At 36.8% G+C, this 27,689-nt stretch overlaps 1 protein-coding gene across 2 annotated transcripts in view; it reads right to left on the bottom strand.

Moving 5' to 3' along the window:
- LOC120318466 (xin actin-binding repeat-containing protein 2-like) overlaps positions 1–27,689 on the bottom strand; it is an 83,237-nt gene that overhangs the window by 18,772 nt on the left and 36,776 nt on the right. For both annotated transcript variants that reach the window (XR_005559517.1, XM_039366114.1), the window contains exon 2: positions 6,383–6,543. Coding sequence is in view for 1 of the 2 variants with exons in the window: in XM_039366114.1 (XP_039222048.1) it covers positions 6,383–6,543 (161 nt within the window). In the remaining variant the exon portion in view is untranslated. The remainder of the gene's footprint in view (positions 1–6,382; positions 6,544–27,689) is intronic.

Here is a 27,689-nt window from a genome sequence, read left to right as displayed (position 1 = left end):
GGCTGTTCTGCTAAGGGTTATATGTCCCCAAAGGATGAAGTTTGTGGCTTGGGAATGCTTTTAGATTCCTCTTTGTCATTAGAGGCACAAGCTGTCTCCAAAGTGTTGCAAGCACTTTTGTCAACCAGGCTGGTGTGCCTATTATAGTCCTCCTTCTGCACTGTATGTGAGAAGTCCTTGAAGACAGTGCAGAAACTTCCTTTGGTACAAATTAGTTCAGCAAAAGTATTGGCTGGAACTGGGCTATGTGAACATACTACTACATGTTTTTTATGCTCTTTCTAGGATACTATTTTGTTTCCATCCCAATTCAGGGTGCTGATCTTAATTGGGGCCACAATTTAAGGAACACTTTTCCTGATTTGTTCCTTCTCTTACTCTGAGGGCATCTTTAGAGGTCCTGCACTGGATAATGAGAGTTTAATGAAGAGAAGATCTAGGGGTGACATGATAGCAGTGTTCCACTATCTCAGGGGCTGACACAAAGAAGAGGGAGTCAAGCTATTCTCCAAAGAACTTGAAGGCAGGACAAGAAGCAATGGATAGAAACTAATCAAGGAGAGAACTTAAAAAAAAATGGCCAGAAAAATGACTTCCTGCATCTATTGGATTTCATTTTAATCTAAGTAGATATTTAAATATTTAGAACAATTATTACAAATGTAATTATTAAAATTACAATTAAAGAAATATGATTATTTTGCAGAAGACCAAAGCAAAACTGAAAACGTAACTATCTTCATCATTATTGATCAGAAAAGCCACAATTATTGTTCTTCCTAAAATGTTATTTCTGTTCATTCTGTTGAGGGAGGACAGTGAAAAAAATAAAAATAAAACTGATTACAAGTTTCTAGCTTGATTTTAAAAGAAGGAAATATAGCATATTTAAGCTTATGCTTAAGCTCATGAGATCTTCTTAATCAAATAGTAACAAACTGAAAAAATATGTCTGTACCTATTAGTTAATGTAAAGGAATCTGTTTGTGTTATATGTAGTGCATTACAACAAGCACAAGTGGCTCTCAGGTGGCAGGACACAATTAATGCTGACATCAGAATTGTTCAGATGGACCCAGTTGCTGTGTCTGATCATGTGAAATGATGTTCACTGATCCAAAAAGAGGACCTTGCACATGCGAGAAAATGCTGGATGAACAAGACAACTATTTTTACCAAAATAGGGAAAGGACTTGCGATCTAAACCCAATTAAGCCCTTTTGAAAAACATTATTACTTAACATTTCTCCTAAAATTGTTTTTGGCAAGACACCAGAAATTCATAAACAATACCATGGACCTTAAAACTGCATTGTGTTGCTCAAAGTCTTTCTAGATGGTGTCGGATTGTAATCCAATTGGAATACATTGCTATTTCTGGTGGCAATGGCCTTTTGCTCACTTGTTTTGATTGAAAGTTTTTGAATAAATTAGAAAGATTACACAATTCTTGATTACGACTGTGAGTATAGGTTTATTGTCCAGATTTGCGAGGATATTTAAAATGGGGTGAGACAAGAATTAGCAAAGGGTAAGAAACAAATTCAATTATTATTAGTAAGAGTCAGATTTATTACAGAAAAGCACAGGAAAACTAAAGTATATCTTTCTTTGGATCAATGGTGTGGGAAATGGAATTGGCTGAAAAATGAACACTGCAGTAAAGATTCCTGAAGACTCCTTCAGCTAAAGATTGTTTTATTCACCTTTGATCTCCATTTCTGGTTATGGCAACAACATAATTCCTAATTCTCTCTTTCTATACCTCTGTTTTTTTAGTTTAGCTATACTAAGCACAGATCTTTAAAATGTTGCATCTCCCATAAGATTCCAAATGTATTTATACTTAGTTTAAAAGTATACTAAAAGTATTTTGTGTGTGTGTGTGTGTGTGTGTGTGTGTGTATTTGTGTGTATGTGTGCTAAGTTATCCTTTGTTTTCTTTTGTGTAGATTCTGTTGTGCAATAATTTTGTTTACATTTTTTAATCTTCAATTTCTTGTGGGTCAATGAATATTTGAATAAATCTTTAAAACACGGAGAATATAGAAAATATTAAACAAGTAATAATTTAAAGGTAGAGTCTCTTTTAGCCCTTTTTTCATATTCAGAAAGAGAGACAAAAGAAAGGTGTACCCTTCATGGCCTTCTTCTTTTTGTTGTCAGTCATAAGGTTCACTATTTCTAACAGGGCTGGGAGAATTCAAATAAACCAAATTTTTCATATTGATCTAAAAATTGAAATATGTGACATTTATTTATTTTATAAATGTGGTATAGAAAGCCTATGTGGCATACTGTAGCTTTTCTTCTAGAAAGAATTCCAATATCATAAAATCTATTCAGAGTAGCTACAGATCTATAACAAAAAAAAAAAAAGAGGTATGCGATGCTGAAATTTAAAAAAAAAGTGTGGGATAATTTTTTGAGTGCTTTCTATTCTTCTGTACTTGGTCCTTGCACATCAGTTGTTATCCAGTAACAATACATTATTGTCACTATGCAAAAGTCAGGTTGCTTATATTGAACTGGAATGAAATTTGGGTTGTTGTTTTTTTCTTTGTAAATAAAACTGCTGCTGAGTGCTGCAATCACAAGAAGATGGCCTAGTGAAGACAAAATGCTTAAATCTTTAAAATCTTTCCCTGCTAGTCACTATTTATTTATTAATCAAACTGATCTCCTGCTGTAATTGTAAATGGATTCTCAGTGGCTTATAAACAAGACAGTAATAGGATCATGACAAATAAAAAAAACATTGTGTCTACAAAGCTCAAAACAATAGCTGTGTTGGTTGTTTCTGGAAGGCAAAATACTGTAACATTGGAGCCAATGAAATCTCCTATGAAAGACCACTCTGGAAAGCTAGCCCCATTGGGGAAGAACAATGTCTCCAAATTCACATACACATACTCACAAACGCATACTCTTCCTGAAAAACAGCTGCACTGATCTTCCAGCAAGATCACTGTGTATATGCCAATTCAAGAGGAGCAAAGTGGCCCTATAGGTAACCCAATGCCAAGCCATAAAGAGCTTTATAGCGTCAAGCCAGTTTTTAAAATTTCATTTGGAACCTCTTTCCACCATGAGCATTTTTCTACTTGTTTTTCTTTCCATGGTGAAAAAAATAAAAGAGCCTGACGCTTTTTGTGGGGTTTGAGTTAGATACAGGCAGAATGGGGAAAAAGGGAAAAGTTAAATAATCTTTTCGCCTACCTTTAGAAATTGTGATTTTATGAGATAGAAATTAAACAATACTTAACAATTATCGATAAGAAAGACAAAAAAAAAGTCTGGATAATGGACATGATCTGGAGACAACAGAAAAGAAAGAACTGGAGAAGATAACAAAATACAAAGGCCTGCAAATAAAAACAGAATGACTGTGGCAAAAGAAAGCAAAGGTGGTATCAATAGTAAAAGCTTGGGTGCAGTCCCAAAACAATTGGAACACCACTTAAACACCATTGGCATTGATAAATTCACCATGAGTCAATTGCAAAAGGCAGCTTTACTTGGAACAGCTTGCATCCTGTGATGATACCTTTAATACTATGAAACATCAACATATGCCTATACCAGGTCCTTGGGAAGGACTTGATTGGTAGATAAAATGCCAAATCCAGTCTGAGCATCTGGCTGATTGTGCAATGTTAAAGTTCTAGAATATATTGAAAACCTGATTATTTTCCTAGACCTTGGAATACAAAATTGCTAAGTCTCTATAGCATTGGTTTTGTTTTGTACAGCATAGTTTTTCTTTTTCTGGATGGACAATTCTTTGTTCTTTCATTTTATGGTTCTAGCTTTTTTAAGAAACAAAGTATCCAGTTCACTGGAAATCTGGCATTTTAAAATCTGTATAAATAAATAAATGGCTAATTATACCAATGACCATAAATGGATCCAGTGATTAAAATTTCTGTTGTTCTTCTTTTAGAAAATACAATTGTAACTGATATTTCAAGATCCTCAAACATATTCCATAAACAACAATTTTATCAACAGTAGCTTTAATGCTCTGATTACTAATTATTTAAAATCCATCTCCAACAGCAACATCATAAACAGTTCGGATTTCTCTGTTGACTAAGTTACTTCTAATAGATTTTGAGCCTACAGCATCAGGAAGAAAAGTAATTGGATATACTGAATTAAAATAATCCCTTCCAAAGGCTGGCAGTATGATACCTCTTATTATCAGTCGTAGCCCATGCTATGCTCTGCTTCCATATGCTATGGAATTTGTAAGATGATTATTGATTGATTGATTTGATTTGAGTTTTATATTGCTTGAAAGCAGCTGTTATTTTGGTAGCAGTTAATAGTTCCCTGTTAAAATTGTTAGGGATCAGCATCAGTTAGATTACATATTTTTAGTTTATGTCCTTACAACAATTGTATTTATAGGTATTCAAATGTAAATACTGAGGATTATTTTAAAAATCCCCAATTTCTATGCAAAGTTATTACTTCGACATAAAACATCATCCAACTTGGTTTTCGTACTATTTATTAGGGAAAGGATCCCTGGGTTTGAATGGAGAGTACCCTTCAAATTGAAAGGTAGAGATTTCCATATTATCTTTAGATCGGTACCTGGAGCTAAGCTATGTAATGTTAGACTTTATTTGTCATGCAGAGTTAACCAATGCATTGTGTGGATAAAACATCTTTTATCTACCCTTGATTTAACTTACTGAAGACTCTTCTTGAGTTATGAAATGAATTGCTTAAAAGTTTGCTCCATTTTTCTGGATGACGATGTTTGCATGCTTTGTTTTCTTTAGCTTTCCCAATATGTTTCAAAGTAAAATGATTCCAAACATCGTTTTATGTGTCTTAGATGTGAATGCTCACACGGAGCTAAATAAAGTTTAATTTGAGAGATGTTTTCTCTGATGGAATGAACGTCAGCATGTCTGAGCAGAAAATGGGCACCCGAATGGGTGCACGGCCATGAACCTCGGACCCACATTATTATCTTTGCAGAGAGCAATTTATTTTCCTGAACTCTCCTGGAATTACTTATACCTTCAGAGCAAGCCTCAAGAGTCTATCACCTAATCGTGTTTGTTATCCCTTAGCAGCAAATGTACTAAGTCTTTCTTAATATTTCTTATCAGTTCTTGGTATACCGTCAGTTCTTAAGGGTAAAGTCTCATTTGATTCAATTTAGATTCATGGTGACTTTATGCATATGTTCATACAATTTTCTTGGCAACAGTAAATAATTGAATTATTTCACCCTCCTTAACTTTTTGAGATCAACCAAGGTCAGCTAAGCACTGCCACCTAGCAGGGCAATCAATTCTTACTGCTACAAATAGCTCCACTGTGTCCATTTACTCCTAAGAATTTGCATTTCATTCTGGGTATGCTATTTAGGAAGATTTGTTTTGGGTGAAGGGAAAGTGTCAAAACAAAATTCTGAATTTAGTTAACGGCCATCTTGAAATTTTCTCTACTTTTATTATTATTATTATTATTATAAAATTGGCCTTTATTCAAAGATACCTCAATAGGGTAGAAAACAGGAATACAACTTTTGTGAGTATGATGGTAGATCATGATATTAGGATACTCCTTTTTTTAACTATTTACATTGAGTTATGTTAAAGCAGTGATTCTCAACCTTTCTAATGCCGTGACCCCATAATACAGTTCCCCATGTTGTGGTGACCCCCAAGTGGGTGTGGCCACCAATAAGAGAGAGTAGGACAGCTAGGGAAAAGGGAAAAAATGGCGGACAGCATGGTTTGGTGACCCCCATGAAATGGTCATTCGACCCCAAATGGGGTCCTGACCCACAGGTTGAGAATCACTGTGTTAAAGCCTCTCACAAATTATGTATAAACAGGTTTTGCTTTAACATTGAGCAGAGGAGTGGGCAATCTGTCAATTTTTGTCCTCACCAAATTGTCCAAATTGTTAATTGAACATAGAGCAAGTTTTCTTTAGGTGCCGTTTAAGAACTTGCCAGAAAAACAACTGAAGAGTCATTAAGTTTGCTTATACCTGTGATGAAGATCAGAAGTCACTTTTTAAAATATTTTTTTTCTTTTACCTTATTTTTCCCTTTCCCTTTTTCTTGCACTTTTTATTCTTTCTATTTCTCTTTTTTCTCACTGGGTTTATTTTGCACTTGCTTTTAGGATTGCAATCAATAAAAACTATTAAAAACATGAGTTTTCCAGAACTCGTTTTTTTATGGTTAAAAAGAATTCAGTAATTAACAGTGCAAACCGAAACCAAGCCACCTCTCTTGTGACACAGGACACAGAAATGAAAGACAAACTGAAATGTAATTGTTCTTTTTCTGTAAAAGCTGTCTGAATGAATAATATGAACCTGTTAGGCAAAAAAGCATATTTCTTACATTAGCAGAGGAGTTGCTGATCTCTACTTTAGATGCAGCAGCCTGGTACAAAGCCATTCTTTCTTTTAAGGAGAAGACTTCCTGGTTCTCCAGAGGCACGTGGTCACTTTCTTTAATGCCTCCTGAAAGACCACCAGCAGTCTTCTTATCACCCGTAGAACCTTGAAACAACAATAGAACATGGTCAAATTTTCTGAACATATATGATAATTGCTTACTTTACAGGTACATATCAAATATTTTCTATTTTTTTCTAGAGGTCATTCAAGCAGCATTGCACCAATGAAGTATGATTTTGCTATTAAATGCATATACAAGTTCTCTGAGTGGAAAATTTAAAAAGAAACAGAAAAATAGCACAGTGGACAATCGCAAGTGACTGATTATATTTTTATATGTGCACACACGCACACAAAATCGCCACCTAGAACGGAGGGTTACAATTCAGAATCCATCAATATTCAAGTCAGCAAAAAGGTAGCCAGCTGTCAGGTTGTGTTTCTTTTTTCCAGCAGCTTTTTATAGTTAACTCAGCATTCATTTCTAAATAATTTAAATTTATCCCATACTTTTTAAAAGGGTTTTGCCTCACATCTTTTTCCATAACTTCTGTTCTCAGCTCTCTCCCCCTTTTTCACCATTTTTCTTGTTGAAGAGAGGCGTTATTATATAAGGTTACTGTTGAAAGAAAAATCTTCAGGTCCAGTCCAAGCCAGGAATAAGAAAATGGAGACTGCTTTAGGAAAGAAGGTCCAGTTTACTGAGTTGCAGAACCACAACAGCATATGGTTCTGGGACAACTGACCAACTGATTTGATGAGTACAAGGATTTTTATACAATTGTACAGCATTTCGTAAATTGGGGGCTTGTTTTGTGTACTTTTGTTATTAGATTTGTTTAGCTTGTTTCACAAAGATTAGCAATGGGACTAAAATACTTACTTCCTTGGTCCTAATCCTGCCAAACAAAAGTAATTAATTTTACCCCTTTATCTTTAGTCTGTCTATTACCTCCATTGAGCTCTCTTTGTAAATCAATAGGCCTGGTTCAATCTTTCTGCTTTTCACAATAGCCAGGGATTTCATGAGTGAAATGTTGCTTCTGTATTTCTTTTCCTGAGCTTTATTGTTGTGATTTGGGAGGGCATAGTAAAAAAGGTGTGTGTGTGTGTGTGTGTGTGTGTGTGTGTGTGTGTGTGTGTGCATTCTTACCTCATTACTTTTCTTGAATTTTTGTAGTATGCAAAAATAAGGTGATTTCCCTAACAAGCTGATACTTTCTTCTTTTTTTTCTATTAGTACCACAGGACATTCAAAGGAATGACTTCATGATACATGACACAGTTAAATTTCTACTACTCGACAAAAGGGTAGAGTCAGAGTTATCTCAAATAACTCTATGGTAAACACCTATTAATAAATAATGGAAATGTTGTTGCACATCTATCTCCCTTCCATTCATCCTCACCAAACTGTTTTGGGGTATGCTGGGAACCCTTCAGATTTCATTTGCTTACCACACATTTTTGTCTTTACCCCACTGTAATGAAAGCTTTACAATAATTTGACCTTATTTGAAAAACTGAAAGATGGAATCATTCTGCAAGAGCTGTATCCTCCAGAGGCCAGAGCTTATTATTTTAATACTGTAAATGGCTTTTAAAAATGTAAAATGTATGTTATTTTCTCGGTTAACATTATAACCGGTCGGCCATTTTCCTTAGCCTAACAATTAATAAAACAATTCCTGTCATTTTTCTGTCATGACATTTTTTATTGGTAGTTTAATGAACTTCTTAAACGTTTTATTAACTTCTCAGCTGTGCTAAGATATAACCTTTCCAGCAAGAGTGATCCGAAAAATCAACATCTGCACATAAGACAAAACCCCATTTTTATATGACTGATATTTTTCTATGTTCATTAACATGGTCCTTTTCTTCAGATTAAAATATATATAAAAGAATCCCTAAGTAAAAAAACAAGTTTAGAATCAGGCTTAGTTTGAAACTCCAGCTGTGCTACAAAGAATAAATCCTCTTTTCATACGGTTCCCATTCATTTCTTTAAGGCTTACCATATTGAACGGCCATCATGATTTGTGCCCGACATTCATTTGCTCTGTTCTTTTGTTCTGAATGTTGTTCCTTCCATCCTCAAACTATTTCTATCACAGCTGGGAATGGGCTGCTTAGAAATTATTTTTAGTTCTCCATGGCTTATAACATTCATGAGATTACTAAAGTCCTGAGTAATTTTCAACTTCACTTAACTCTGACTTTCAGGAGTTATGAACCAAAACCTTCTCCATAAAACACAAACTGATTACCCTTGCAAGAGCTAGAGAAATCTTCCAGTTCAAGATACCCACCATTTTAAGAACCAAATGCTGAGGGTGCTTTTATGAATAGGCTTTTTGAACCTGGCACCCACCAATGTGAGGTGAACCCAGCATCCCGAATTCTCTGACAGAAGGCTGCACTCTGACAAGGTCTGGAAGATGCCTCTGCAGCTGTCAGTTTGGCATACCAAACATGGAATTTCACAAAGTAATATGACTGAAACTAATGAGCATGAAAAGGTCTGATTTGGTTCACATTAAACATAGATTGAAAAGCTGAAAAACCTGAGAGACATTGATATAGGCAGTGTATGTAGTTCTCCACTCTCTGCATGACTTCTGCTTTCTTCACAGCTTGTTTGATTATCAACCAGTGAGGTTGACCATCTATTAGACCAAGGAAGCTGTATCAGATGGAAAATGATTTGGGGCAGGATTGACAGGAAAGTGTTAAAGCTTTATGGTGGTCTCTATGGTCTGCCTATTAATCCTGCAAGTTTGCTCTCAGGACACCTTCCCATCTTTAAAGTTATGGAGGACCCCAAAAGAGTTTTTGTGTGTAAGGAGAATATTTATCAATATTGACTGCATTAAAAATCGCAGTGGATGCATCCATAGAATATTTATTGAATCGTGTAAAAATGACAATATTAAATCTAGTAGAGAACAACATAAATAAAATATTTTTACTTTATTTATTAAAATAAAAAATAAAAATAAAACAACGAGAAGGGTATCATTGTTTTAAATCCTTGCAAATAACTTCAATATCTGGCCAATCATTTTGATTTCAAGGACCCTTGAGAGGGTCTTGGGATGGGGGGCAGGGCCCTGGACCACATTTGATGAAACACTGCTCTAAGCCACCTATTGCATGAATAGACTGAAGCATAATTCAGCCCCCACAGGTTGCTATTATCTCTGTAGTCTGCTCTTGCTGAAAGTACTACATATCCAGTAATAAATCTAGTCACAATTTCACAACATCACTGCTACTAACTACCCACTATGAAAATTTAGCATAAATGTATCAAATATTACTTTGTAATATTTTTTTTCATTTCATACTAATTTTTATAGTAGCTGGATTCTGTTTTTTTTTTTTTTCTAGTCCTCTTTTTGCATAAATCAGCATCAGGATACAGTATATCTGCTACATAATCAAAGATTGGCTTGATATAAAATGTTTCTATAAGGAATTAGGATTTGAGTGCTTTTTAACATACATACCTGAAAGAGGAGTTTTTGTTAAGGCTGTGAGCTTAATTAGACTAGTGGCTGAAATATATATTTTTGACAAGTGAGCATGGTACACAAATGAATGTAGATGTTAAAATAAGAGAGGAAATACTGAGCTTAAGGACAGGTCTCAGAGATTTCTCAGGGAACAAAGAATAATGTGCTAATTTTACTTGGGGAAGCAGTCACATAGGATGTAAGCTCCATCATCCTCACTTCAACAGGGAATATAGGAAATGTCATATCCAAAAGAAAAGAAGGCTATATATCTTATACACAATAAGGGAACTTGATTTTCAAATGTGGCATGATGGATGTCATTTATTTTTTTGATTAGTGCATTCTTTTTCTTAAAGATAGAGGATGTATGGATTCCACCCCTGTGGATCTTCAGCCACAGCCAGTATAGAATTTGTACAGTAAATCTAGGAACAATTCAATAAGTGGAACAGAACAATTTGTGTAAACTGTCTCTTGGGATCTTTTTATGTGAACAGAACATAAACAAAATGCACACAGTGTATTTCCTTAAACATTCTTTTGATATATTCATCTGTGGTAAGGTGAACTCTTAGATTTGTCTCATTGTTTCTCTATATATGAAAATATCAGGCAATTCCAGATGACACGGATGAATAAAAACATTCTAAGGTGTAAATACATGAAAACAGTTCTTACTTCAGTTCATACATATATACATTTCCAAATCGGAATGGTCACTGCATAGTACTTGTTATAATACTTGTTACAAATTTCTTTTTATATAATTAGATGTTGTATAGATCCTCAGCATTTTCCAAATTGGGCCTGACTGAACATCAGGGTAAAATTTCCTAATGGAAACAAGACTTTGGCAATGGAACCAACTGCCAAAAGAGATGGTCTCCTCTGCTGGATATGTTTGAGCAGAGGCTGGTTATTCCTCTGTTGGGAATGTATGGAGGTTAGACTCAATGGAACAGTCTCTGTCAATTCTTTAGTTCAGTAATTTTATGTGCCATATTTTAAACACCTGAAAAATTTCTTGTGGAGTTAGAAGCTCAAGAGTTAGCTGGGTAATTCAAATCAAAGTTCTAATTTAGTCTCATAACCATAACTATTGCTTTGTGACCATCAGCTTCTTACGATTCCTATGGGTACTTATTGTAAGAGGGAAAAACTGTAGTTCATATCTCTAGATCAGTGGTGGTGAACCTATGGCACACGTACCAGAAGTGACACTCAGAGCCCTCTCTGTGGGCATGTGCACTATTGCCCCAGCCCCGCCTCTCCCCATGGGAGGAGATTTGCCCCTGAGCGCAGCCTGCGTGGAGCAGCACAGCCAAAGACATGGCAGCTGGGCAGTGGGGAGAAGACTCCGCCCTCATGCCCCGTCATGTGCAGTTGATGCTACGGGGCGGAGGGTGTGGCTGCCATGGCACTGCTGGGCCACCTGGGCAATTTGCAGCGGGCCCTGGAGGCGGTGGGTGGCCGGGTGGGAGGGGCAGGGGGGGAGTTTTTGGGCACTTGGTCTCTAAAAGGTTTGCCATCACTGCTCTAGATCCACCTCAGTGTCATACAGTTCCTCTAACCTCTGCTATTACATTAGAAAGGAGGTCTGGACTTCAATAAATTGAGGCGTCTCCAAACCCTGAAGCCCTAATTATGCACAGTTAAGTAACTGGAGACATCTCCACTCAAAAATTTATTCATTAAGTCTTCTATGCTCTAACTGTCCTTGATGCCAACAGGTGGCATATGACCGTCATATGTAGGTAGTTTGATATTGCAGTAATAGTAGAAGTTACAATTGATGGAACTCCATATTCATGGTTCAGTTAGAATGTGGAATATCTAAGAACATCTAAGAATATTGTTATATAGACATTTTTTAGAGTGTCTACCTGCTCTTTTTGAAAAAAAAAATCCAAATGGGTCTAATGGTTCCTACATATTGCTTACCTGTGCTATAGAAATTGTATTATAGCTTCCTTCTGTGCATGTCCATTTTTCAAGGCTAGACTTATACATCAATTTTAATCCATTCTGTATCTTTTAAATTACCAATTATCATGTAGATGAGTGCATCTTTGGAAGAGCTAAGGGATCAGATTAAGGACAGATCATTGTGGCAAAAATCTATTTATGTGCTTACTAAGGATTAGCAATGACTTGGTGGCATGTAATCAAACAATATTATCCTTAGCTTTTTAAGTTCATGTCTTTAGCATATCCCTGTTTTTCAGGACAATGTCTACTTTACCTCAGTTCAGTTAAATAGCTTTTATTATTTTAAAGCACAGTATTAGACAGCCATTTGTCTGTACAGAGTTTCCTGCTGGAGCAAGGGGTTGGCTAGATGACCTCCAAAATCCCTTCCAACAACAACAACAACTTCTTCTTCTTCTTCTTCTTCTTCTTCTTCTTCTTCTTCTTCTTCTTCTTCTTCTTCTTCTTCTTCTTCTTCTTCTTCTTCTTCTTCTTCTTCTTCTTCTTCTTCTTCTTATTATTATTATTATTATATTATCTTACACAGATTTTTTTTATTTGGCAGATTTGTCTATCTCTAGGAGATCTAGTGGGATAGGCAGATGTGGATGTTTGAGAATTTGTCAATGCCAATGGTGTTCAAGTGGTGCTCCAGTTGTTTTGGGATTGCACCCAAGGAGCCTATGACTATTGGTACTACCCTTGCTTGCTTTTGCCACAGTCTTTCTATTCTATTTGTAGGTCTTTGTATTTTGTTATCTTCTCCAGTTCTTTCTCTTCTATTCTGCTATCTCCAGGCACTGCCACGTCCACTATCCAGACTTTTTTGTCTTTCTTATCGACAATTGTTAAGTCTGGGGTGTTATGTTGCAGGTGCTTGTCTGTTTGAATTCTGAAGTCCCAGAGCAGTTTAATTTTATCATTTTCTATGACTTTCTCTTTTTATGATCCCACCAGTTTTTGCTTACAGGCAAATGATATTTTTTGCAGATCTTCCAATGCACCATTGTTGCTACTTTGTCATGCTGCTGCTTGTAGTCATCTGTGCAATCTTCTTGCAACAGCTTACCAATGGTCCACTGTTTCTTCAGCTTCTTTGCATAGCGGCACTACTGTCTGTTGCTGTCTCTCAATTTGACTTTCTATGCATTTGTTAAGGTTGGTCTTGTGCAGCCAGAATTAGTCCCTCTCTCTTTCTTCAATTTTCCTGCTCTAGCCATTGCCAGGTCTTATATTATCTGCTTTTCCAGCTATTTTTTTTGTATGGCCATGTAGTTTTGTTTTCCCAATTATCTTGTTCATTTGGTCTTTCTTGTAGGCCAGTGGGTCTCCAGTAGTAAAAGTAGCCTCCTATGATATACTTTTCAGTGCATCTTCTTCATCTTATTTTATTCTTCCAAAGCCATTTTTTTTCTTTTCTGAAATGTACTTGCTCCAGACGCCCACCTATTTTTTTTCAGATCTAGTTATATGTTCTATATTGTGAAGGGATTTTGTGTCATTTTCTTCTGTCTTTTATGATTTTTTATTCTGCAGTCCTTCCACTACCAGCTGTGTATATTCTGGGATTGCCCAGGTTGATTGCCTTATGGTATTCCTCCACATTTGATTTTATTCTTCTTCTACTCTTTATGTACTCTTTCTTTTTTTTCTTGAGTGTGTGTGCTTGAAAGCTTTGAAATAAAATCAAGAGTGTAGTCCTCAGAATCTTCCGATGTTATTTCATGTTCATTCCTTAGTTTCATTACCTTCTTGTTTGGAGGTGGGAAATAGCAGATCAGTTTCCAGATGTTTGCCATGTCCTGAGTTATTTAGTATTGTTGACAGAGGAAACAGTGCAATAACAAATAGTAATGGTGATAATGAATCTCCTTGAAATATTCCTCTCTTGATATTAACCTCTCCCAGCTTTTCACCATTGATCTGCAACTGTGTCTTCCATTGTGCCATCGATCTTTGCACAAATTTTCTGATGTTTCTACTTACTCCTGTTATTTCTAGGCACTTGATTATCCAATCATGTGGCAGAGAGTCAAATGCCTTTTTGTAGTCAATCCATGCCACATTCAGGTTGGTCTTCCTTCTCTTGCAGTTTTCCAAGATCATTTTGTCTATTAGGAGTTGATCTTTTGTTCCTCTGCTATTGGGGCGGTTTCCTTTCTGCTCAGGTGGAAAGAGATTGTTTTCAACTAGATGCTGTTGTACTGCATCAGCTACCACACCAGTTAGTAATTTGAAAGTTGTTGGTAAGCAGGTAATTGGCCTGTAGTTACCTGGTGTTGCCCCTCTTGCTGGATTTTTCATTATTAGGTAGGTTTTCCCAGTTGTTAGCCACTTTTCAATTTCTCCTCCTTGTAGTATATTGTTGAATTGCTTGGCAATGAGTGGGTGTATAACAGTTAGATGTTTCAACCAAAACCCATGCAGTTCATCTTCACCTGGTGCTGACCAATTTTTGATTTTCTTTGCTCTTTTTTCTACCATTTTTGTTGTTATTACTAGTTCTTTCATTTCAACTTCTGTTTTATTTGCATCCACCTCTTTTAACCAAGCTGCATCCTTGTTGTATTTCTTTGGGTTATCCCATACCTGCTTCCAGAATTGCACTGTTTCTTCCTTGTCAGGTACTGACTGATTCCTTGCAGTTTCTCCATTGATGGATTGGTAGAAACGTTTCTGATTGGATTGAAATTGGAGGTTCTGCCTATAGTTTGCAATTCGAGCTTCATATCTACTGATTTTCCTGGCTATAGCTGTTATTTGTTGCTTTATTATTTCCAGTGCTTCCTTGATCTTCCTTGTTTCTAAGTGGTATTTCTTGATTAGGTATTCTTTGGTCTTCTTGTTCTTCAGCTTCTTTTCTTTCATCTGTTCTAGCTTGCTTGCATGTGATCTTAACTTGCTGATCTTATTTTCTAGTCTAACCTTCCATTTTTGTGGTGCACTGTTTGTTTGTTTTTCTTTTTTGTTGATTTTGCATCCCAGGTATTCTGTTATAACTGCAGCTGTGCTGTACATTAGTTGGTTTGTTTCTTGCAGTGAATTGGTGCTTATACTTGCTATTGCAGTATTTGCATCTTTTAATGCTTGTGCTAGCTGTTTCTTTGGAACAAGCTTCAATGCAGGCAGCCTTATTCTGTTGTTTTTGTGCTGTTCTAGATGCTCAGTTATTCTTTGTTTCAATTCTTTTATTTCTTTAGTTAGAGGGTTTTGTTCTTCCTGAGGAAGAGGTGCCTGGTTTCCAAATGAGAACAGTTGTATATCTCTACTGGATTCTTTCACTGCCAACTCCCCCTGGTTTGCCTCTACATTCTGAATTACTTCTTGTAAGGCTTTGATTTCTTTGCCCTGGGTAAACCTTTGCAGTTCGTCCAATTCTGTTTCTGTAAATACTTTATTTCGTGTTATAAATCGGCGTTGATCTGCTAGTCTCTGTTCTGTTATTTCTGATTCTGGATGTTGTTCTTTCCAGAATTGGTGCATTCGTTTTAGATATCCTCGTCTTGTTGGACTTGATCTGTAGTAACAGATCATTATTTCTTTGTTTTCCATCACTGTGTATCTGCGACGGGTAAACACCTTTTCTTCCAGTAGTTCTGCAGCTGCTGGCCCTGGTTGCTCAGCCAACAGTCCTGAGTCCTGTAACCCATTTTTCACCAGATATCCAGGAACTCCAATATCTAGCGCGGACCTTGTTAACCCGGGCGACGTCCGAGCCGGTATGGCATTCTGAAATTTACGTCTCACCATATTTTTTATGGGAGAGACACTCTTTGTCTGACTCCTCTGATGAGACCTGTCCAGTATGGTTGAACCTCTGGCATAGCTCTCATCTTCCTCAGAGTACACAAGCCCCACAACCACGTCAAGGTAGTGCCTCACTGGGGGTTATTATTATTATTATTATTATTATTATTATTATTATTATTATTATTATTATTATTCCTTTTTAAAAAGGAAGTGGAAGGAACTGGATGGAGAGTGCTAGTAACTCTTTCCATCAGCCTCCAACATGGAAAACCTATCAGTACAAAAGGCCTTTCTCTCCCTGTGAAGTCTATGGAGATTCTCAGTGATCCAGGTTTTGGTTGTTCCAAAGGTGCTTTTTCAAAAGGCAACGGGACCTGTTTTTCCTTGAAGATGTTTCACTTATCATCCAAGAAGCTTCTTAGTTCTGATTGAATAGTGGAGGATGGAAGGATTTATATTCCTTGCAGTCATCTGGTTATTAGCACTCTTTCTGAGAGTTGTTGAAGCCACTGGGGAGTTTATCTGTGCCCTCAGGGTCACCTGAATAGTGCAAATGTTTGTGGAACCTTCTTGGAACTGCTGAAAGGACTGTGTTGTAAACAGTCTCTCTGTGAAGGTTTCCCAAGAGCTAGAGGACCATATAATTTAGGGTTTTGGTTAATCAGAGACCTTTCTTAAGTAGAGGACCTTTTTGTTGCTGAGAGCTGCCCATTAAAACATTGGAAGAAAACAGGAAAATTTCCCATTTTCATGTATACTCCATATATATATATATATATATATACACATGTTTTCTGAGGTTTTCGCGGGTATTTGTATGTAGGTCTTTGGTTATTCAGGTTTTCTCCCGCATCAAATTGGAAGTGTCTTGGCGACGTTTCGACGAAGTCTCATTTGTTATCTTCAGGCTGGTGTTTTTGGCTTCGTGCTTCTAAGAGCACGAAGCCGAAAACACCAGCCTGACAATGACGAATGAGACTTCATTGAAACGTTGCCAAGACACTTCCAATTTGACGTGGGAGAAAACCCGAATAACCAAAGACATATATATTTTGTTTTGTTTCAGATTTCTATCTATTCATTCTTTCACTTTGTATTTTAAACTTCTTAAATCCAATTTGATCTTATGATTGGAGAAAGAAGTTGTATCAGGTCCTTTTGAAAGAACATTTGCTATTGGTAGATCAAAAGACCCCTGAAGACCTTAAGAAATGCATTATATCAAATAGTCTTTTTATAAAAAGAGCAGCCATATTCTGAATACACCACCAGGTGGTGTATCTCCAATAGCTGCCTGAAAAATATGCTGTTCTAATAGCCCATAAAATCTTGCACATACAGCTATTTCCATTTGGCAAAGTTATAACTATGATAAGAATAAGTGATATGTCTGCATACTTTTATCATTCCTTTCATATTACATCAAGGGAGAATTTTAAAATTATTCCAAAAGATAATGCTTCCAACCCAAAAACTTCCATGATACTAAATGTAGCCACAGCTGCGTGGAAATTACTGTCCTATTCTCTTTTTTTCTTTTGTGACATTCTTAAGCTCTATATTTAAAAGATCATTGGGGGAAAAGGCAAGATTTGGTCAAAATTGAGGAAGACTAGAAGATGGAACGTATACATTTTGTTCAGATCTCACTTTGTGACCATTCTCATATTCCTCTTTAGTGTTTCTATAAAAATACATGTTCAGATAGTTTTGTTGGATATTGGCTATGCCTCTCAGTTAGCTATGCAGAACAAATAAAATAGTACTCTGCTCAACTTTATCCTTCGACTTATATGTACAGTATATATAAATACATTTACACAGACACTCTCTCACACATACACCAATTACACTATTTCTTTTCAAGATGATTCAAGATGATATGCAGAGCAAAGAAAGGAATAAGAAACAATAAATCAAAGACATGAGTGATAACAAGAAAATCTAGCCAGAACTGGCCTACACTAAATCATTCACAATACTTTCCCTTAGCCTTCTAACTTTGCATAGCATCTTCGCCTGTACACTCAGCAATGGATTCATATTTTGCCATTTCTTCTTTAAATTTCTCGCTTTTCTCTTTTTGAGAATCTCACCAAGTTCTAACCATGGCCTTTTGGTTTCCCCTTCCTCTTGACTCATTCTTCTTTCCTTCATATATTAGTTTTGAAATTTGATGCTATTCATTCTCCCTATGCGATCAAACTATCTCAATGTATTTCTTTTGTGATGGTCGTTTTTCTCTATATTCTATTCCATTTCGTTAGGCACCCATTGATCATGAACCCTAAATCTTCTTGTTATACTTCACACAATTCTTAAGGACTCAACTTATTTTTCTGCAGTATTTCTATTGACACAGCAATTCACACTAGAAAAGAGGTAGATGCATGTTCATAAGCATATTTTCATTTCTTTAACATGTATACATTTTTTGCTCCAGACGATTACTAGATTTCTACTACTATTTGCATCTTAAACACTATCCCTCCATTTCCTCATCTGTGGTAATCATTCCACCAAGAGATAAAAAAAATGAACTATTTGCTCTATTTTTTTTTTGACAAATTATGGGTAAACTGTAATCGTTCACTCTGTTTTTCTCTGACAAATGCAGCTACTTTGATTTTTATATGTTATTGTCAGATAATACTCTCATTCTGTCATACTATTTCCAGCAAATCATTCTGGTTGTCAACTAACAACATGACATCGGATATATATTCATGTCCCTGGCTAGCACAATAGCTTAATACACATCTCAAACAAACACTCCATAAGCATTCCTTATGGATCCATCCATTAAAAAATCAGGAACATCAACATGCCTGTCTTACTCTCTCTTCAATGTCCAACCATTTACAATTATATTCTATTTATTCTCACCCATGCTTTGCTTCCATACTACACCAGTCTTATCACATTCAGCAAACAGTATTCAATTCAATAATCATGCAAAGCATTCCATAATTTACACCTATGCATTTTATCTCATGTTTCCTCCAAATCAGCAAATGTACAAACCTACAACTTTTTCAAAGGGGGCACGATGGCTCAATGGATAAAGATGCTGAACTTGTCAGCTGTAAAGCTGACAATCCAAGTCTGAGATCCGAGTGCTGCGTGACAGAGTGAGCTCCCGTTACTTGTCCCAGCTCCTGCCCAGTTCTCAGCTCAAAAGCATGCAAATGCAAGTAGATAAATTGGTACCACTTCAGTGGGAAGGTAACAACATTCTGTGCACCTTGGTGTATAGTCATGCTGGCAACATAACCGTGGAAATGTTTTCAGACAATGCTAGCTCCCTCAGGTAAGAAACGAACATGAGCGCTGTCCTCTAGAGTTGGAATCAACTGGACATGGAAAAACCTTTACCTTCATAAACTGTTTCAAATTTATACATTTTTCACTGACCTGCTGAAGATTAAATCTGATCTTTTAATCCCTGCCTAGCATACAAGCTACAATATACTTCTCAAATTTTGTTTACTGTCATCTCTAATAAAATTTCAATCAGAATTTTGCCAAATATCTTCCCAACCTTTAGAAACTTATCTAGTTTTGCACTCACTTTTTTAAAATTTTCCTATCATTCTCTTATACATCCCCAAAATACTGCTTCCAGTATTCCCTTCCTCCAGTTTCATCCCAATTCCTTAATCATTTTTTATTTTTATTTCTGTTTGCTCTGCTAAAGGGTTGTTTACTGCCTTTTATCCATTTCCCAAATAAGTTTTATTTCCATCAAAATTGCTGAAAATTAGTTCTCACACATTCAGTAAGAAACATGATAGCAGATTTGACAGTTACAAAATAAAGGACAGATGGAAACTGGCCAGCCTACTCAAAAGTGGGGTCCAAATAAGTAACTTCACTATTATTTGTTGGAATTCTTGAAGTGTTTGTGAGCTTGAGAAAATGGTACAGTCTTGTCTGTGGGATGAAGCTTGATAATTGCTCTGCATTTGATCTTCTCCTTTTATCTTATCTGGTCTTTGTTCAGTTTGACTATATTCCTTGCAAACTATCTTTTCCTCTTTAGACACATTATACAATATATTTTTCTCATTGTCATTTTTGCAGCAATAATTCTTATAAACTTACACTTTCTCACTCAAGGCCACTTTTACTTTATCCTTCTGTCAAACTGTGTAATTCAGTTTGACCGACGGACTGTGCAGGGCCGGCGTTGGGGGGAGCGGAGGTTTGTTGGGGCTCTGTGATGGGCTTGGAGGCCTGCCTGGGCAGCGTAAGGGGTGGTGTAGGGGGACTCTTACCGGACAGCACTGACGGGGACCAGGTGGTATCCACCCGCGTTGCACGGGGGTTTGTCGGCCATAGTGGGGATCACGGAGGCGGATCCGCATGTGGGGGAGGGAGTGGTCAGGGCGAGGAAAGGATCTTTAATCATTTCGGGTGGATGCTGGTTTGGGACTGGGGGTGGGGATACAGGGTGTGGCAATCCTTTGTACAGCACTGGGAGAAAGCCACTCCCAGTGCTGACTTTGTTTCATCAGAGAATAAACCTGTTTGATGATTGCACTGTATACTGGCGTTCCTGCCTATTTTTTCCTGATGACAACGGATACATTGTCACTTGGAAGACAATTTTCTATAACCTTCCTCCTTGTGTCATTCAATACAACTAGAGGAACGGCTTGCCTAAACAGCGGAACAGCTTGCCTCCAGAAGTTGTGGATGCTCCATCCCTGGAGGTTTTTAAGAAGAGACTGGACAGCCACTTGTCTGGAATGGTGTAGGGTCTCCTGCTTTGAGCAGGGCGTTGGACTAGATGACCTCCAAGGTCCCTTCCAACTCTGTTATTCTGTTAATTGAGAAATTAATTTATCATCCAATACTTCGTGCAGTGTAGACTTTTGTTTTTTCTTCTTATAGTTGTTCTACTTTCACTTTTGTTTCTTTATTCTCTTTCAGGTCCTCTTTTTCTGAGGATCCACTCTTGACTATACCAAAATTAACTATTCAGCACACTTCAACATCTTTTATCCTTATTCTTTCATAAACAATCATGATTCTTTCTACATTCCTTTTCCGTGAAAACTTAAGAACCAGACTTTTTTCTAGTCATATGCCATCAACAGACACTGTTCTCATTCATTCTTGGGACTGAATGGTCCAATTGCTTTTTCCAGTTCTGTTTCATCCCACTCCTCCTACCCATTCATCCATGTGATCTAATTTTCACCACATGAAAAAGAAACAATCATTCAGAATAGTCAGTTTTCCCAAAGGACATATTGGTTCCTCTATGATCGCCTCGGGAGCTATTGCTATCACTAAATATATAGCAAGTATCACTAAAATATAGCTTCCCTTCTTTCATTATGCTTCTACAAAATTCAATTCAACTTGTCTACTTTCCCCTCTTTTATTTTATTCATTAATTCATGCTCTTTACCATTTATTTCTCTTATTTTTCTCTTGCAAACTTTCACACGTCATGGCTGTCAGCAAAAGATCCAGCAGATAATTTTTACCACCCATCATGGCATAGGCAGTGAGGCCTTCACTTGAGGTTTTTTTTTTCTAATATAGAAAAGGTATAAACTAGGTTGCAAAGTATACCCTAAATGTAAGCAAAGCCTAGTTTTACCACAAACCTGTTAATACTATTCTATTTTAGCTATGAACTCTGTTCTAGAAACTATTATCTCTAATCTGGAGAATATTTTACAAGCCAACATACTGTTTCTTGCATCTACCAAATGACTTGCACTGAGAATATTGAGGCAGACTCTCTGCAGATAATATTCTGTTAGATGTACCAAGAACGTGCACAAAATCATTCTATGTACCTCTAGCATCACAGACCTAGAAGTATTTACATATAGCACTGAGCAATCTCTTCTTGCCATTTTTTCTATTTCCCTGATATGCCCAAAGAAACATTTTTAAATTTATAAGGTATCTTAAAAGCATTATCATAAAGATCTGGACTCTTGGTTATGATGGAAATAAGGAAAAGAAATTGTGAACACCCCCTTAGTTTATTTATAATCTCTTTGCTGATAATCAACTACCTACCTCCCGATGTTCACTCTCCTGAAAATTCGCCAGTCATGTCTTGGAAAGCATAGATAAAAGTTTTGACATTACATGGAAACTTTTATTCAGTTAATATTCAATTCCTGCAAGAAGAATGTTTCCTCCAGAAGTGGGGGGAAAAATTCAATCTGCAATCTGTATTTATTGGAGTATTCCTTATGCATCAGCAGAACTTAGCTACTTCCCTAAAGATATAGCAAAGTAATATCTGTATATCCTTTTGGGGACAAAAACAACTTAAAATTTTCCAGCTGAATACACTGTTCAAGGAATACAGATGTTGGTTGAATCTTATATATCTCAGCAGGTTATCACAGAGTCTCTCTACTGACAAAAGGCTGCTTAATCCAGTGGAGAATTCCAGTGACAGGAAAGGGAGGCAGCTATACTAAAAAATAAACAATAAACACAGATCTTTTGTGGTTCCTTTTGCCTACTCTCTCTCCTATCTGATACCTGCCAGTTAATGATATTAGGATTATCTATTACAGTATTATAAGCTGGTAGCAGTGAGAAATTGCATATATATATTCTTCAAGCTAATATACTTAAGATTTTCTGCTTACTGTATTATTGTACAAAAAGATTCAATTAACTCAGAAAATTTACATTTTAAAGCTTCAGCATCAATCTTCTCACTGAAGATTGAAAAGAGTGGGGAAAAAGGAATTAAAATTTTACACAAGAGGGATGAGAAAGAGGGAATAGCCAAAGAAAATTGCATTACTTTTCTTCTAATGTTAAAAATATATAACAAGTGGTAGATGAGTCTGGAGCTATGGCATTTATTTGGAGGCAGTTCCAAATACTTTCTGTTTTACATAATTTCAAAGGAAAACTAATTATGTTTCTGTGTCATTTAGCACAATTAAACATATTTAAATCTATGCCATACTTCAAGGAATTCATCTTCACTAGTATCAGATTTCTTATGTCCTCTATCTTTATCATCCCATTCCTTGTTTTTATTAAGCTTCAAGAGAAAGGAAAGAATTTGATGAACTCGATTCATTATAGTTTTTCAGTATTTGAAATAAAAATATTATCCTTCTATTATTTTCCTGCTTACTATAATATCACAACAATCTACATTTTTAAAATTAGCTGTGATTGAGAGTATAACTATAAATAATAATGCCATCATCAATCTCCTAATTTTAAAACATTAGTGCAAATAGCGCTTGCAACATCTCCTGATGGTGCCTGCAGAATGCCATAATTAAGTAAATATTAATTTCAAAAATTAAATGTCAGAAACCTCATATTAGAACCAACTCCTGTAATATTTTAGGTTAGAACTTCAGGTTTGTGTAAGATTTTGAGTGAGAATGATGATCTCTTTGTTGATCTTGCATGTTTGATTGCAAGATCAACATGTTTTATATTTTAATTATTTGATATCCTCAGTCAGAAAAGATTTATATCCTTGCATTAATATTGGGAAGTAGAGAAGAGTCAGTGGCAGAAAAAAATGTAGGAAGAGTGGTTTTGGTTTAAATTTTTGTTTCTCAATCTCAGTAAAAAAAAAAAAGTGTCACAAGGACAATGGGGGTGGGATGGGAGTGAAGTGTGTGTTTTTATGTAAACAAATATGCATTTGTAAGAGATTTCTAGGTGGAGAAATCTTATACATCTCCTTGCCATATTCAAAATGTGCAGCACAGATGGGAAATATTTCTCCTTTCTGCATCTGGTTTCCATTTAAATGAAACAGATTTCCAATCATATATTTTATATTTCACGCGTTAGGCCTCAATCTTACAATTTTCTTGTGACTTTCTGGGAGTGAAACATGAAATAATAATTAGGCATGCTATAATTTCATCTAACTAATTTGCCCTGCTTTTGCCACTCAGCCTAGGCCAGGGATAGGCAACATTGGCTCTTTTATGACTTGTGGCCTTCAACTCCCAGAATTCCTGAGTCAGCATAGTTGGTTCAGAAATTCTGGATATTGAAGTCCACAAGTCATTAAAGAGCCAAGGTTGCCTGCCCCTGGCCTAGGTCCTGTCATGATGATGATGTTGTTGAAGATCTGGCTAAGCAGATTGACCTTTCACTCCCTTCATGGGATTTGCATAGCAAGATTCTATTGCTGATCAATTTCTTTTAGGCTATACAAGGCTTTGGACCACTACTCCAAGAGGGCTTTCAGCTAAGAAATGGTTGCAGAGAGATTTCAGCGGAACATTAGACCTATCCAGACCTCTATTATCCTGAATATGTGAGAATGCTTGTCCACCATCTTTACATATAAAATCCCATTCCATCCACACTTGACTTTAATACATTTAACTCATAAAAAAACCAATCAAAATCAAATGAGAAATAATAGGAAACCAGTATAACCAAGTGCATTCATACACACACAACCAAAGCTAGGTGTATCAAGCCCTCATTCTCATAGCAGAACAGCCTTAATTCCCATTGGGGCCAAATGTGTAGAACAAAAACTGGACCTTTATCATTCTACAAGAGTCTACTAGAAATAATGTTTTGAACATCTTTAGGACCATAAGAGCTGATGTCAACAGAAGGGATTCATGCGTAATGTTTAAGATGGAAGTTGGAGTGGGAGGCTTCTGGGAAATAAAAGGCTAATATCCCTATCCTGCATCTCTCCCAAATTGTGTTTTTTAGCCCATATGTTGGCTTCTTAGAGAGGATCACAGGTGGCAATGAAAGCAGAGGGTTTCAGACTTTGGACATCTTCTCTCTAAATTTCAGAGGTACAATCTCACATTAGACAGCACTAATAGAGTGCTGAGAGTCCCATATTTCATGGGTGTTGCTTACTACAAGTAAACATGGTGGGGAGCTGAGCAGGCAAGACTGAGATACACAGTCATGGTAGGTAGTGAGGGCTGGTTTCTATACTTCTGCACATTCTGGCTGATAAATATGTCAATATGAAAAAAGCAAAAAAGGAACATCAATCAGCGAGCACAAGCTCTATAAATATGTTCAAGAAGATTCTTTTAGCTTGAAGCTGAGAATATAGAGGGAGAAAATTTCATACTTTCCAAATTATTATGCTGTTCTCAAGAAAAAAAATGTACACAAAAATGTATGTACTATGAAAAAAGTCATACAAAAATGCACATTTTTTAAAAAAAAAACTGCCATGCCAGAATATGCACAATGATCCATATAAAGTTTTTAAAAATATATAGATGAAGTGAAAAGGAGTTGATCTATGCTTAGCCAAATCAGGATTCCACGTTCCATGCTGAATCCCACTCCAATCTGTTCTAGAAGACCCACAAATCTGTACAGCAGATAGGAGGCTTCACACAGGAAATTGCACACGGAAGTGGAACATAATCCACTCTCTCTGTCCAACCCACATTTCCATTTTATAATCATTTCAGCGCATTATATGGATGAGTGTCATTGGAGAAAGAGGTTGAACTTCAGCCTAATTTCCAGCCTTTTTGAGACACTAAAGCCTGGAGGTTAAATACTAGAGATCAATCATTTCCCTGTGAAACAGAGGGTCCAGAAAGCTGAGTTCCAAATGGAAATCTCCACTAATTTGCATTTATAATCTCAGAGGCTCAGGTAAATTTAAGAAACAATGTTCCTCATGAATAATTGCTAGGTACTAGACTTGGCCACCAGCAGCTTTGCTAAAGCCCCAGCTCCAAATTTTATGTGCTGGAAGCAACGTCTCTTATATGTTTTTATATTGCCATAGAATCTATACCCACTTTAATAAGTGAACTGCCTTTGAACTCTACTGTTGTGACTTCGTTCTGCCTTGTTTGCGGGGGGGGGGGAAACGGGGGTGTACCTGAACTCTTGTCAATCCTAGATGCTCTTCCTGAAAAATAACTTGGGTCTCACTTGCATTTAGACCATCTGTGCATATGTTTAGTATTATGTAACAACCCAGCTGTACATCTGCATCCCCCAGGTGACCTGCCATGCTCTGGAAAGCATATTGAGCTTCATTCAATTGGCTGCTGAATTTGAAAAATATTTGGCTGCAAATGTATTTACCGGAGTGTATAGCACAATCTAAATAATTGCACAGAAATTTTAAAAAGGGTATAATTTCATGTGTTGCTGAAGACAACACATTGAACGTAAGCAATGAAATAACCTTGGGAAAATGTATAAGTAAGTAAAAACCCACAATATCCTAATAAATGTTCAGTGATTCATCTTTAATATGTAAACTGCGAATATGATTTTCAAGCATTTGATTTCTATGCCTCATAAGAACAATAACCATCCTCAGCTTAATGAGGGGTGATTGTTATTATAAAGACAACCCCTGAAAACTGGATGTAATAGAAAAACCCAAAATATGAAATTGTCCTGTTTCTTTCCCCATGGTAGACCCGTGCAGTTTCTCAGTCCTCTATTAAAGATATCTAAATTACTCAGCTCTAAATTCCAAAAAGAGATGATGTCATCATCAATATAGCCCAACCCATAACAAGGGTTCACCAAGACAATAGAAGTGCTCCCCTGCCTTAATAATCTCCTATTTTAAACCCTGTAATCATATTACTTCTTTCTCTCTCTCTCTCTCTCTCTCTCTCTCTCTCTCTCTCTCTCTCTCTCTCTCTCTCGCTCTCTCTCTCCCTCCCTCCCTCCCTCCCTCCCTCCCTCCCTCCCTCTCTCTCTCTCTCTCTCTCTCTCTCTCTCTCCTTCATAATTGAAACCTGGAGAAGTAACAAAATCTGACAAAAGAACTACGGGTTAAAAGAAGCAGTTGCACTCAAATTGCATATACAGAAATATTCAATTTCATGGGTTATTCATCCTGCACAGTAGGTGCACCTAGAAATATAGTTTAATGCATATGGAAGAAGGGAGGATGAAGGAAACTAGAGGCCACATGTGTTTTCTTCTGGATGAAATGTCATTATTTCTTTTAAGCCCCTGTCCAGTTTTGAAATCCTGCCTGGCTCACTTTGAAACTAGGTCCCTGCATTACAACGTTTTCTTAGTATTGAAGACGATTTTAAATTAATCAAGGACATGCATACAACAGTAGCAATAGTAAAAGCACTTCTACTAATATACCACTCTTCCTAGTGCTCTAAGAGGTTTACAGAGTCAGCATCTTGCCCCAACAATCTGGGTCCTCATTTTACTGACCTCGGAAGAACGGAAGGCTGAGTCAACGTTGAGCCAGTCAGGATCAAACTCCTGGCAGTGAGCAAAGTCAGTCTGCATTCTAACCACTGCACCACCGTGGCTCTTAAATAAACTAAGAATATTGACCAGGCTATCATGTTCATATCTGAGATTAAACCAGTTGAAGGAGAAAGACATATTGTAAGGATATTGTTCATGATTAAACTGTACTGATTATTAAACATTTCCAGGTATCATTTTAACTGTTTTGTTTAGAGTCCCAAGAAAGAGAGAAAAGCAAAGACATACTTAGTCTCATCACAATTTGTATGGAAGAGAAATATTCCACTTGCTGACGTTTTTCAGAGCATTTGATCTATGGTCTCTAGACCCCAGGCCACATGCATTTCCTAGAAGACTTTACTTCAGCCTGCTACAGGTATCCAAGCTTCTAACCTACCTGTGGAATTATATCATTTGGCTGATTAACTGGCTACAGGAGAACAATGAATTTGCATGAGCATTCCCCTCCCCTCCCCAGCACATCATATACATTATATATAGCCTGCCCCCCCCCCCAAAATGTATGGGACACTGGCAAGCTAATCTTGGTGCGAGGTACAAACATCTGGGTGATCTTGGACAAGCCTTCTTTCTCAGTGCTAGGAAGCAGGCAGTGGCAAACCATTTCCAAAATCTTGCCAAGAAAACTGCAAAGGTAGTTGCCAGAAGTCAGTGCTGACTTGAAGGCCCTTCCCCCAAATAAAGTTTCTTGGCGTGCTTTCCTTCTAAGCTAAATCACAGTTTTCAACAAGTATACTAGCCAGGTGAGACCGGAAAGGAGATGAACAC

Source organism: Crotalus tigris, unplaced genomic scaffold (assembly GCF_016545835.1).
Source record: "Crotalus tigris isolate CLP2741 ecotype Arizona unplaced genomic scaffold, ASM1654583v1 scf7180000020227.388637, whole genome shotgun sequence".
NCBI lineage: Eukaryota > Metazoa > Chordata > Lepidosauria > Squamata > Viperidae > Crotalus > Crotalus tigris.
Note: the sequence above shows the minus strand (reverse complement) of the source record. Positions and strands in the feature narration are given on the sequence as shown.